A 14409-nucleotide genomic window follows, 5' to 3' on the forward strand; every position below is an offset into this window, starting at 1 on the left:
AGTGCATGTGTGGATGTAAATAGATGACATAGATGACACTCTAGACAAGCTGTGCTTTCCACTCAAAACAATTTTTTTATAAATTAAAGTTCTACTTAATTAAGAAGTAAAGGCTTACAGTTAGAAAAATCTTGCTACAGAATAACAAAGTGAGCTATAAAATTAATTTTTCTTTCTTTCTTTCTTTTTTTTTTTTTTTTGGTGGCTGGCCAGTATTGGGATCTGAACCCCTGACCTTGGTGTTAAAACACCATGTTCTAACCAACTGAGCTAACCGGCCAGCCTTAAAATTAATTCTGAAAGTCAAAAAATTAAATAAGGCAGGTTTGTAAAGCAAACAAAACTTACACATTCTCCCTGAACATTTTTAAGTTTATCTATAAATGTTGATGTTTTTTAAAAGTTGAGTGGCACATCAACTTTCATTTATGAAAAATAACATTCCAGGATAAATTTCTAATTCCCAAGAGAAATAATTCAAGTCTAAAGAGCTGCATACAAAAAGAACAGAAGAGCTGCAATGAAATGAACAGAAAAAGCAAACATGCTTTTCCAGGAAACACAGTAGCTGCCTAAGACATTAAAAGTGGGATGGAGTAAATATAACACACAAGACTCAAAATGAACAAATTAAACGAATATTCCAAATGTATTCAACATCTACTGAGACAAGCAATGCAATTCCAATCAACATCACCACAAAAAGTGCCATGAACTGGTTACTTTTTTTTTTTTTTGGCGGCTGGCCAGTATGGAGATATGAACCCATGACCTTGGTGTTATAAGGCTGTGCTCCAACCAACTGAGCTAACCGGCCAGCCCAAGTTCTATATTTTTAATGATTAAACAATGAGAGATTTGTTGCAATGTGTTTTTATAACTTACAAATATTGAGCTATTAAGTTTTTATTAGTAATGCTTTAACTAAGGATTTGGGCTAGAAGACTGAAATCTGTTCCCACAGCAGTGAAAATGAAGCTTCAGTGAAGGTATTCAACGTAAAGGTAAAGACTCCTTTTCACAAATAGTGTTCACTGTATGCAGTACACTCAACTAGCAACAGATTGGTTAAAAACAGCTTGGATTTTCAATTTCTCATAATATAGGCAACATTTTTAGAAGCAATCAAATTAAAACAAATATGTCTTTCACAGTTACAGGATGAAATTTCAAGCTGGACAGACACCAATGCCCTGATTTTCTACTTTTTTCGCAAATCATATGACTTCCACATGCTGACAATGTTTTATGCTTTAACCTGCAGTAGAGGCTTTACATCATTTTAATATCGGGTGCTTAAAATGCAACAGAATCACTCCAGTGAACACAAGGAATATATTTGGTTTACGTGTAATGATTTTGACCCCACTGCTAGTCAGAAAAAGTTTAATGAACACTTTTCCTAGTAAACAACTTTGCATTTCCACAAATGAAAATAAACAAAAAGAAATTTGAGGTAAGGGTGGGTGGAAGAGAAAATACTCTTATTTTTCCAACTCTTAACAAAAAGTCCAGTTTTCTATCTCTAAAATAATTATTAAACATTTTAAAACTCTATGACTATCAGAATATATTTCAGAAAAACAAAATGAAACACTCTATTCTGTCGTTACACAGGATTTTTCTCTAGTTTTTGTAAAGTAATGTTGCAGGTTAAGACACAATCTTAAAACAATTCTAGAAATCCTGATCTATAGCAAAACTAAAGGATCAGCTTTGAATCAACATATATTCTGTATTCTAAATTTGAGATTTAGAAGAACAATTTTTTTCTATTCAGGTCAATCTAAATATATAGGCTACCTGACCCTTACAATCTCCTTATCTCTGTGAATGACCAACAGCAGAAACTTCACATCAAAGGTTATAAAACATGACATAAAATTATATACTGTATCTATGCGACTTTCCATTTTTATGGAATCTAAAGGTCCCTTACTGATAGGTGGCAGATTGAAGAATTGATAAGTCTGGGGCCAAACATGTAAAAACAATAAATTCTCAACAGTCTAAATAGAAATTACGCCAATTCCTTTAGTTAAACATCCACTACACCAAAAAGCTGTCACAGAAGAAGGGTTTTTGAAGAACTTATATTTTAGATTGAAGGAAGTACAAAATACATGGTCTTAAGTTCTCCTGGTGTAATGTTATTAAATATTAAAGACTGTGAGAAACAAGAGATGCTGCAATTCTCTTCCCTTTTTAACTAATTGAAAATTGAGAAAAAATCACTTCAAATTTTCCAACTGGACTTGTAAATACAGTTCAACTAGATCTAGCAACTTAGTTGTGCAATTTTAAAATAAGTTTAATGCAAAGTACTATAATCCTGATGTGAAAATTACCTGAGTCATAAATGTAAAATAAAAACAAATGCAGATCCTTTCCATGTACTCATGCATTTCATAGTAAAACTACAAAAAGCACAACCATATTAGCACAAACTAAATAAAAAGGCACAGGAGGTATTATGCCCGTCAGGAAGAGCAATGTTGTACTATACTAAGGAAGGAAGGAAGGAAAGGGAAGAAGGGAGGGAGGAAAGGAAGGGAAGGAGGGAGAGGAGAGAGGGAAGAAGCAAGAGGGAAGGCAGAGGTTTTGAACTAGTCACTCTACCCTATATGATACATAAGGCTTTTTTTAAAGCTTCAGAGTAAATAAGAGCAGCCATCACTATACCATTCAACTCTCACAGTGCCAACTTTAATGCCAACTGCATTCTTCCCTTCACTCACCCAACGCTTCCCCACTCTTCATACCAGCTTTCAGGCAAATGCCAGACAGAACAGGGTGGAGTACAAGAAAAATACAAGCAGCGCCTTTCAACGAACCCCCCACCCCCACCCCGCAAATCATTTCCAACAGTTTTTCCTACTACGAAAATAAGTCTCCCTATCTCGAGATACACGACATCCTGTTTCTCCAGCAGACCCACGCAACGCGGACTCAACCCTTCACTTCCGACCCCCACTCATTGCACGACCCGAATCTTAAGTTATCACCGATCTGCTAGCACGAGACGACCAAACACCTCTACCTGCCGTTTCGGGGCGAGGGTGGGCGGAGGACTCCTTTCCAAGTAGCCCCAACAGTGTCACCAAAACACGGTTCCGGAATAAAATATCAGGAAGCACTTTTCCTTTCCCACCTCCCCGCAGACTTCGGGATGCAAAAACCCACCTCCACACCCCATCACCCCATGCAGTTCTCCGGCCCGGAGTTCGAGGTGGGGATTCGTGCAGGGGAGGGGACGGAGGCGGGGGCGGAGTGGGAGCGGGCGACGAAACACACAAGGAGCGGCGCGGCCCCGCCACCTCGCACCACGTCGCCTGCCCCAACGTCCGGCACCGGACCCCACGCGCCTCCCCGGCCAGGCCCCGACAGAGCTGGACTCCAGCTCCCTAACTTCCTATCGGCAGACGCTGCCTGGAGACGAGCACGGCACACAAGGACACGTCACCCCGCTTCGCACACACCCACCCCGAACAAACCCACGAACCACAAAATCGCTCCCTCAGCGTCCCAAACTCCAAGCGGGAGACCCCACCTCCAGCCTTCAAACCCTCCGCCCCCAGTGGAGGAAGCCAGGGGACAAAAGTTGGGGAGCAGTCGACGCCTTTCAGTCACCGCCCCCACAAACTGCCCCACCCACACCCCGCGCTCGGGTCACCCCTTCGGAAGCCCCCTGCCTCCTGCCTCCTCTCAGTCGGGACGCTTGAAGAGACCCACCCTCGGCGCCCGCTCACTTTCACCCTCAAATCCTCCCCCGCCCCCAAAAACATTATTTTAAAGTGAAGAAAAAGAAGTGAGGAACGAGACTTGAGGAAGTCCGGCTTCAAACCCACTCGACTCACCTCCGAATCCTGGCTGAGTTCTCTCCGCCCGGCACAGCCCCCTCCCCAACGTCCCAGTGCGAACGGCTGAGGTAGGGAGGAGGGAAAGCGGGAGGGGGAGGGGTGTCTTCCGCGCGGGGCGCCCGCCGGGAGGGGACTGGGGAGGGATTGAGGCCGGCGCAGGAAGAGGAGAAGGGGGAGGGGAGTCCCCTATCTCCCAGTCTCCCCCTGAAAACCTCCCTTGTCTCAATCACATCAGACTGACTGTCTTTGTCTGGCTGACAACCGCCATATTGATATCAACAGCCCTGCTCCCACCTGCTGCCGCCAGGCATCCCTGGGAGTTGTAGTTCCCGCCTCCCCTGAGTAAAGGGTCGGGGACGGCGTCTGAAGGCCCCCCCCAGAGAACTACAACTCCCGGCGTGCTTCGCGCTCACCCGTCTTCACACGGGGGGGGAGGGGAGCCGGTGCCGTCGGGACTACATATCCCAGAACACCGTGGGTCACAGGCCCAAATGGGGGACATGATATCATGCTGGGGTGGAGAGCAAGGATGAATTGGCGGCGGGGATGAATTTGAGCCGACTGAAGGCGAGGAAAGAGGAAAAGGAAAGAAGACCACAGCTCCCATGATGCCTGGAGGGAAGACTACATTTCCCTTGATGCCCCGGGAAGGGACGAAAGACTGCAAGTCCCGCGATGCTCGCGGCGGCCGGCGGCGGAAACCGCCCCAGAAGACGCTTCCTGGGTCTGAGGGGCCGAGGGACCAACGTCGAACAGCCAGAAGTCCGGTATGAAACTGGTGAGTGTCCGCTCCTGGGTCAGAGGGCAGATGTGATGCTATATCCTTTTGGACTTCGTCGTTTGCACGTTGGGCAGGGTACGGGACGGGGGGTGGACTGAGGAAAGCCGCCCTCGGTGGCTGAGGAGGTGGGAGCAGGTGTGGGTCCCGTCTCCTGCCCCCACCTCCTCGCACAGCTGCCCGGAGACTTCGTTCACTCCCGGGCGGGCCGCTCTGCTCACACTGGAGGTTGACCTGTCACGTTTCCTCGCCGTGTTTCTCAGCTCCCACGTGAGTGTCGTCACAGGTTGAAACAGCCTCTCGCCGCTCGGTTGAGAAGACTTCGGTTAGATACGAGCAGAATATCGGGCGGAACGTAATCATGGATTAAATTTCCTGTTAGAGACTCCTTGGAATTGAGAGAAGGACGAGGTCAGGGTGAGCTCTTGGAGGATTTGGGTGGGCGGAGAGGAAGTGTCAAGGCGTTCGGTCTAGGGCTCTGGTGACTGCGTGAGCCGAGGCCAGGTGGAGCCTGCCCGTATACCTGGTGAAGTCTTTGCATCACAACGTTCAAATACTTGGCTTCCAGGAAAGCTTCTCAGGCCTTTGTTTTGATCCATTTCACTCTCATTGTACACACAGATCTAACAAGTTAGTTTATTCCTACTTATTGAATTAGGAGTAGCATAATTAGGAGACCAGAAGAGCAGGTGTGAAATGGTGTTTCTCAACTTCTTAAAGTCCATGTTGCTGCAGTCAAGTTATTGTCAAGCTTTACTTTCAATAAATTTTACACAGAAACAAAAATGTATTTGCTTTTTTCTTTTTATGTGCTTATTTGCATATGCTTTTTCAAAGCACACAACCCACCACCCCCCATTTAATAATTACCATGCCGTCTGACATACACTCTGCAAAGTGTCGGCTGTTTTCTGAAAAGTCAGAGAAAATATTAAAAGTAGATTCGATTCCAAAACTGTCTCTATTTAAAGCTGCTTATGTAAGGAGAAGGGTCCAGGTCAGTAATCTTGAGAATATCAGTTTGCCTCAGGCTCAGTTTGTTAAACACTTAAGAATGCAGAATTGAATGTCCCAGCCCTTGCCCTAAATTAGAAGCATGTAACCTGAAGATGATTAAAAAGTGAAACAAAATTGTAATCCACTGTGTTCATGGTAAAATAAAGGCATGTTTAGGATTTTGGGAACTATGAGGACAGATGATTGGGGAGGTCAGGACAGCTTCCTGGAAAGGTGATTCTTGAACTGATAAGAAGGATAAGTCGGCCAGGACCTTACATGAAGAGGATTCAGCTTATAGTTAGCAAAAGAGCTTGGCAACTTAATGGTTAGAACAGAGATCCTCTGTCCTCAATAAAGGATCAATCATGTTTGGTGTACTTGGTTTAAGAAAGCAGGGAAAGGGCTGGTTGGTTAGTTCAGTTGGTTAGAGAATGTGTTGATAACACCAGGCTCAAGGTTTTAGATTCCTATACTGGTCAACCACCAAAAAAAAAAAAAAAAAAAAAGGCAGCAGGGAGATGTGAAACAGTTTTTTCCATAACAGCTCATTTGTGAGGGTAACAGGGAGCCATGGTTTACTTTACATATACTTTGGTTTGCTCGTGCTAAATTTATTTAAAGATGTGAAAGCATGGAAGGGAAAAAAATAGAATTTTTTTTTTTTTTTTTTTTGTAAAATCCAAAAGATGCCTCAGGTAAAGGAAGTGTTCTATTGATACTCCCTCTCTCTTTACTTTCAAACCTTGTATTAACTACTAAAATTGCTTTGGTAGTTGATAGATAGATGATCTGTAATGCAGAATTCCTATCAACATACCAAAGTGGTTTCAAGAGCATTGTTGCTCAGTAAGTTAAACTTGTGTGTCCTGTCTCCCCCAAGGTTGGAATAAATCTTCCCATGGCCTAAAATTTTTAACTTTTGCGTACTGCTTCAGTAGTATGTGGTAGGTTGTGTTTTAAATTTGTATCATGAAGCACTCATAGAAATACATTTTATGGAGCACATTCTGTTTTTGAGATTATGACTTTTGAAAGTACCCTTCCCATGCATGAGCTATGACCACATCATGTTGATTCTACTTTCTGAATGAAGGCTTCTGGAATGGGTCTGTTTCTCTCCAATACTGCCTTTGCATGGGCTCTTTTCGCTTGACACTTGGAATCCATTAAGACCCAGTGGTAATTGGTTTTCTACTCTGCATCCCAGAAGTTGTTTTAAGAGGTAGAGTTCCATAAAAAACCCCTCAAGTAGCTTCTTTTGTCCTTATTATAATTCGTTTTGTTTTGTTTTGGGGGGGGGGTTGTTTGTTTGGTTTGGTTTTGGTGTTTTTTGGTGGCTAGCCAGTACAGGGATCAAACCCTGGACCTTGGTGTTATCAGCACCACGCATTAATCAACTGAGATGACTGACCATAAGTCTTATAATTCTTCACTTGATTAACCTGGCCCTTAAGAGTATTGCCCTGCCTAGTCTCCAGGCTGGTATTAGGTACGTAGCCCTCTTCTCTCTTGCTCTCTTTGTTACCATTATATGGGATATTTTCTAGTTCTTGAACTCATCCTGCTCTCTTTTGCCTCTGGGACTTTAAATATGTTCCATTGCCTGCCATACCCTTTTTTGTCTGGCTAACTTCATATATTTCAGGTCTCTGTTTACATAGCACTTCTTCAGGGTTTCCTTGAGTTAGGTACCCAGGTTATGTGCTTCCTTTGCACACTTCCTGTTTGTAGCTCTTGTAATTATTGGTTTGTGTCTGTCCTCCCTCATGTAGACTATATATATTCCAAGAGCCTGACACATAGTGTGATCCACTGAATGGTAGATGAATAAATAACTTCTGAAGGATTATCAAGGTCTACAAATACTGTTGAGATAAGATTAAAGGCCGAAGTTAATAACAGTAAGCAGTAACCATTGGAGTAAAAGAATAATTGCTACCTTTTATAGAGCAATTGCTGTGTACCAGGCAGTGTCCTAGGTACTTGCTATATAGTGTCCCATTCAGTCCTTTGACCTAGGTGATCGTATTCCCATTTTACAGAAAAAAAATATGAGCCATGGGGAGGTGAAGCAAGTGGCTCAAAGTTACACAGATTAAAAGTGATAAAACCAAGATCTGAAGCTGAGTATCCCTTAGCCGAGTCTATCACTTAATGAAGGCAAGGGCTCTAGCACCCTGCACAGTGCCAAGTCACCTTTTAAAAGAAGGGAAGGTAAGGGGAAAAAAGAAAGGAAGAAAAAGAAGGAAGGTAGAGTACGTACTGAGAGAAATTTTGTTGAAGGCTGTTTTTAAAACTTGCTTGAAGTGAGAGCTTCATTCAGTTAGGATCTTTAAAAGGTTAATGGTAAATATTAAAGTTTGGAAACTTCCTTGATAATCTAAAAGGACCACATGTCAGAGCATACGAATTGAGTGCCAAAGATGGTCTTTTTATTATTTTTAAAATCTAGTTCTGTGATACCATTTATAGCTCTCCAACTTTGCGCATCACTCTCTTGGTGGCTTTTCTCACACACACACGCGCGCGCGAAGACAGTGGTGTCATTGTAATAATTCTTGGATATCTCCTCCTTAGAGAGATACCAACTCAAAGGATTCTTATGAACGCCCTTATATTTATAATATTATGCAGTATTCAGGCAGCTTTATTTAACTTAAGAAAATTCATTGGCATTTTCAATCAACTAGATCATTTTAGAAAAACAGGAAGATTAGAAAAGTATCTTCTACATTAGCACATTTTAGAAAAACAGGAAGATTAGAAAAGTATCTTCTACATTAGCACATTTTAGAGCATGTTTAGTATAGATTGAGCCTAATTGCGTACACCCTGACGGCCAATTCAGCTAAGAATAGAAACTAGAATTCACCAGTGTCCTTAATAAAAGACCATGGAACAAAAAATACTGAGTACATCGACAGTAATTGAGTTTAAAACATCATGGCCAGGAATCTAGTCATTCAAATAGATGAAGATTAAAGCAAATGAAATAGAAGCAGTTCAAGAATGCAGCATGCATATTGCTTCCTATAGATGGTTACAGAGATGAAGAGAATCTTCTAGCGTATTCAGTCAACAGAGATTTATTATGCAACCACAGTATACCCTTGGCTTTCAAAGTTTTGATACTTTCCGTTTTAACTTTTACATTTGACCCCAAAGATCTATGACATGGAATTATTTGTAATTTTGCTGAGACACAAATTTGAATGTGACTTTAAGATTAATGATAATCCTTTGTGAATGAATCCGATTGCCTGATAATCCATGGCTCTCTGCAGTTATTGTTGCTCTTTTGTGAAAGGTCTGAAAGAAAGGTCATTGAAATGCTTATTATACTACACTTACTGACTTTGGTGGAGGAAATTATACAAATGTAAAGTTTGAGAGGGCCGTGAAATATATTCTTCCATGGTCTCTGCTACCTTGTACAAAATGCTGTTTCATTTCTATTGGCTCAAACTTTTAACTTGTCATTTCTCCTGGGAAAGCAGATGGAGCAAAGAAATGAATTCATGGACTGCTCCCAGTGGAAGACAAGTAAAACACCAAGTGCAATTGTAGAGTATGTAGATCTTTGCTTGAAAGGGGCAAATCCTGCCCCAACAGTCGATTTCACAAATCGTCAGAAAGGCGTGTGGTTAATCCTCACTCTGGATATGAGAGTGTTAGATTCTTTCTCTTCATTTTCTGTAGTTGCAATATCCTTTTGGCTTCCTAGAATGTGGATCAAGAACAGAAAGTCTCTTGCTATAAATTACAAGTATTCAATATTTTACCAGTGCTTGATTATTGCAGTACAATTGTTAAAATGTCAGCCTGATTTCACTCTTTTCTGGGTTTCTCTTTGCTGGTTGATTAGAGTGCCCTCATGTGTCTTTATGATGTAATGTCATTTCAAGCTTTTGAGGGGTCATATTTCATCACAATCTCATGTGATAGGTTTTTCTCCTTTCGTGATTTCCTCAAACTCTGAAAAACTGTGTAACGTAAGACCAACTTATGTACCTTGTTCAGTAGTGCTCTGTGATAAAATTGAATGTCTTACTCCTGAGCATTTCAGACTCCTAGATTGTTACTCCGAAGATTTAATCTTATACCTACGAAGGCAAAAAAAAGTATATGATGACAGATTTTTTTCAGTAAAAGTGATTGAATTGAGAAAAAAAATCTTACTTGTGACTAGTCAGCAAAGCCAGAGTGCTGTTCTACTGATACAAGCCTGACAGCATTACTCTTGCTCTGACAGCAGTGGCACATTTGTTTTGTGACTGGTTTGCTCTGAGTACTCACATTCCTCTGCTGTTTGCTCTGATGATCAGCAATGTACATTTGACAAACAGGCCGCAAGGGCTGAGGGTGCAGGATGACCACCAGACTGAGTAAAACCTAGCCATTCATAATCGGAAAACTCCTTCCTGGCTTGCTAAACACAAACAGAGGTCCCTTAGATTTCCATCATCGTTCATTTATTCACTCAACAGATCTTCCTGAACACCTCCCTGTGCTAGGCATTGCTCAGGATATGGGGTATATTGCAGTAAACCAAAGAGATCGATGCCCTGCCTTTATGGAATGCAAAGGCTGGTGGGCTTCCTGTACAATTCAAACCATAATACAGTGAGGGTCCTGATGTAGAGATATTGTTGGGCACTGGCTCAAGTATTTTTGTAATGTAATAGTCAAAAATGTATTTAATTGTATCCAACAATATGCCTTCTTAAAATTTTAACTGATAAGGCCAAGCCCACTAGTTTTCCACTAGTACATTTTGCGCACCCTTGCCAGTGATGCTGTTTCTTTGCTCTCACTATTTGTTTTACTAATGTATTTTCTGTCGTCTATCCTCACACCCTCTCCATCTCCTCTGGACTTCAGCCATATTTAGTAAAATGTCCCTACAGTAGTGATTATGGGTATGGGAAGATGTACCAGAAAGGAGAGCAAATTTCATACGATAAAAATGTGTAATTTTTCCACATTACAAGAATGTGGAAATATTCCAAATTCCAAAAATGTGGAATTTTATACAAGGTCTATGGTACTGCTTTGGAAATGCTGATACATGGATATAGGAATTAAGTTGACAGTGTTGTGAGCTCAAGCAGATTGGAGAGGCAGCTGAGCAAGTTTGGGGAAACAGCAGAGGAGATACCCACACCCCCCAGCAAAGGGACACTGGAGGGAGGTTGTGGAATATACTAAAAGGCATATGTACTTCACAGGGCCTGGTTTTCCAAAGCCTTCCAGTTTCAAGTATTGACTTTGCAGAGGACTGGAAATTTCCCTCAGGCTATAAGTCTCTGTTGCAAGATAAGAATTGTGGCACAGCAGGTTGCTGGCTCAAAGACAGACTAGTTACTGATTGTTATGTAAAGATACTGAGAAATTGCTATATGAAGGAATGTTTGCTAAGATCAAGCTTGTGTTGATAAGACCACTTAATTGCTTTACTGGAATGTCATCTGACTTGTTTCACTGAAAGTTACCAGCCTATATTGTTAAAGTATAACCCCACCTTTGTTCTCTTCCTGTAACTTCCTGGTCTGGAAAATAAATGCAGGAAGAGAACCCCAATTCGGTGTTAATTTCCCAAGGAAGGGCTGCCTCTCACTGGAGGGTGCCTGGGAAGTTAACCTCTTTGAGGCTTCTCACTGCTCAGAAGAGATGGGCTTTGAGTAATCCTTTGTGTCTCCGTCACCCAGGGGAAGTGGGGTGACAAGTCCGTTGGGGGCAAAGCAAAGCAACAGGAGTTGAAGCCAGGAGTTGACACATCAAGCAGGGCTAAGAAAGGGGTAGATGCCAGCATTTGCCGAGATCCTGAGAAGAGGCAAGAGTGGGAACAGAAGACACATGAAGGGGTTTAGATAAGACTGTGGGAGAAAGGAATCAGCTTGAAAGCCCCAAGATGGTCAGTGATCAAGACCAGCAACTGTGTGGTGGGAACTTTACTCTGAAAAAAAAAAAAAAAAGGGCCGAGCCCGTGGCGCACTCGGTAGAGTGCTGCGCTGGGAGCGCGGCGAAGCTCCCGCCGCGGGTTCAGATCCTATATAGGAATGACCGGTGCACTCACTGGCTTAGTGCCGGTCAGAAAAAGACAAAAAAAAAAAAAAAAGAGTTTAAATTGCCCCTTGATTGACCATATACCTGAAGGAAATGTGTTAAAGATCTAAAGTATTTAAATTTATTGAAAGAACAACTGAATGAACTTTAACTGTCTGAAAGATAGATAATCACAGATAGATAGTGTTCAAGAAAGCAGTTCTTTAAGAGGAATTATAAAACTAATACATTTTTTGCCCCTACGGTGGTTTATTTTTCATTACTCAAGTTTATGAAGTGGTAGGGGGAGGTGAATAATAAAATAACGTGCATAATCCGTTTCTTAGATCTATGGCTTAAGCAGATTCTCTTTTCCTAAATGTAGTATTTCTACATTTTCCATTCCATTAAAGGAAGGCATATTTAGATGTTCTAGTTTAATAAGTCTTTCTTCCTGTATTTTTTTCCAGCATGTGTAAATATGGGTAAAAAAACAGTAGTTTTAGAATGTAAAGAATATTATTATTATAATGTTTACTTTTTTTACATTGTCTAAACAGCTTTATTGAAGTATAATTTGCATGCTATGAAATTCATGTACTTAATAAAAATAAATAAAATTTGTGTACTTAAAGGGTAAATATGACTTCTAGTAAATTTACAGAGTTGTGCAACAATCATTACAATCCAGTTTTAGAAAACATTTTCATTATTCTAAAAAGATTCCTCGTACCAATTAGCAGTCTTTTGCCATTACTACCTCTAGGCCGAGGCAATCACTAACCTGCTTTTTTTTTTTGTCTCTGTAGATGTGCCTTTCTGGTCATTTTATATCAGTTAGTTCATACAGTATGCTGTTTTTTGTGTCTCACTTTCACTTGTCATAAAGTTTTTGAGGTTCAGCCATGTTGTGTGATGTATCAGTAGTTTGTTACTTTTTATCACTCAATAATATTCCACTATATGGATGTGCATCACATTTTGTTTATTCCTACACCGGGTGATAGACATTAGGATTCTTTCCACTTTTTGGCTATTATGATTGTGTGGACTTAAGGTTTTATTCCTAATTTCTCCTTGTTTTCACTTCTTTTTGTTGTATGATTACACTGGCTAAAACCTCCATTACAATGTTGAATAAAAGTGGTGCAAGCAGATATCCTGGATTTGTTCCCGATCTTAGGAAACACTGAATATGATGTGTGCTGTAGGTTTTTCATACATACCCTTTATCAGTTAGAGGATATTTTCTATCCAGTTTGTTAAGTATTTTTTTATCATGAATAGTTCTCGGATTTTGTAAAATGCTTTCCCTTGATCTATCAAGATGATTTTAGGATTTTTGACCTTATGTTAATATGGTGCACTACTTGAATTGAATTTTGAATGTTAAACTAGTCTTGCAGTCCTGGGATAAATCACACTTGATCATGGTGTATAATCATTTGTATGTGTTGTTCAATTTGGTTTGCTAATATTCTGTTGAGGATTTTTGCGTGAATATTCATGAGGGATATTGGCCTATAGTTTTCTTGTGATATCATTGTCTGGCTTTGGTACCAGGGTAATATCGTTCTCAAAAAATGAGTAGGGAAATGTTCCCCCCTCCTCTATATTCTGCAGAGTGTGAAGAATTAGGATTATTTCTTCTTTAAACATTTGGTAGAATTAATCAATAAAGCCATGTGGACCTGGGCTTTTCTTTGTGAGAAGATTTTTAATTGCCTAATTTAATTTCTTTACTTACTGTAGGTCTTTTCAGCTTTTCTGTTTGTGCATTACTTTTTAAATTCTGTTAAAATATACATAATGTAAAATTTACATTTAACCATTTTTAAGTGAATAGTTCAGTGGCATTAAGTACATTTACACTGTTGTGCAACCATCGCCATCCACCTCCAGGATGTTTTCATCTTCCTGGACTGTACTCATTAAACACTAACTCCCTGTTTCCTGCTCTCCCCTGTCACTGGCAACCACCATTCTACTTTCTGTCTCTATGAATTCTACCACTCTAGGTACTTCATAGGAGTTTAATCATACTTGTCCTTTTGTGACTGTCTATTTTGTTTGGCATAATGTCTTCAAGGTTTATCCTTCTTGTAGCATATGTCAGAATTTTCTTCTTTTGTAAGGCTGAGTAATATTCCATTGTATGGATACACCACATTCTGCTTATCCGTTCATCCGTTGATGGACACTTGGATGGCTTCCAACTTTTGGCTATCGTGAATAATGTGCTATTGAATACGGGTGTACAAATATCTGTTTAAGTACTTTCTTTCAATTCTTTTGGGCATAAGCCCAGAAGTGGAATTGCTGGACCATATGGTAATTCTATGTTTAACTTTTTGTGGAACTGACATACTGTTTTCCACAGTGGCTGCACCTGTGCCATTTTATATTCCTACCAGCAATGCACAGGAGTTCTGATTTCTCCACGTTCTTCCCAAGACTTGTCATTTTCTTTTTTGTTGTTGTTGTTCTTATGTTGCCCTCTTTTTTAATAATAGCCATCCTAATGGGGTGAAGAGTTGTCTGGTAGTTTTGATGTGCATTTTCCTAATGGTTAATGATGTTGAGCAATTTTTTGTATTTTTTTTAGTTACATAATACATGCACATTGATTTTTTTTGTTTGTTTGTTTTAAGCAAACTGTACAACAGGTTTTTTTTAAAAAGTGAAATGATTTCCTCCCACTTCTCGTTCTCCTCCCCAGGAGCAATC

The 14409-nt window shown here is 40.6% G+C and overlaps 2 protein-coding genes across 8 annotated transcripts in view; one reads left to right on the plus strand and one right to left on the minus strand.

Annotated features, from left to right (window-relative positions):
- Positions 1-4122, minus strand: part of HMBOX1 (homeobox containing 1) — a 196970-nt gene extending 192848 nt beyond the window's left edge. For all 7 annotated transcript variants that reach the window (XM_063088037.1, XM_063088034.1, XM_063088036.1 and 4 more), the window contains exon 1: positions 3858-4122. The gene's annotated coding sequence lies outside the window, so the exon portion shown is untranslated. The remainder of the gene's footprint in view (positions 1-3857) is intronic.
- Positions 4123-4548: 426 nt separating this feature from the next.
- INTS9 (integrator complex subunit 9) overlaps positions 4549-14409 on the plus strand; it is a 105482-nt gene continuing 95621 nt past the window's right edge. The window contains exon 1 of the mRNA XM_063085569.1: positions 4549-4638. Coding sequence (XP_062941639.1) covers positions 4630-4638 — 9 coding nt within the window. The 5' untranslated portion in view covers positions 4549-4629. The remainder of the gene's footprint in view (positions 4639-14409) is intronic.

The sequence above is a fragment of the Cynocephalus volans genome, chromosome 2, assembly GCF_027409185.1.
Source record: "Cynocephalus volans isolate mCynVol1 chromosome 2, mCynVol1.pri, whole genome shotgun sequence".
NCBI lineage: Eukaryota > Metazoa > Chordata > Mammalia > Dermoptera > Cynocephalidae > Cynocephalus > Cynocephalus volans.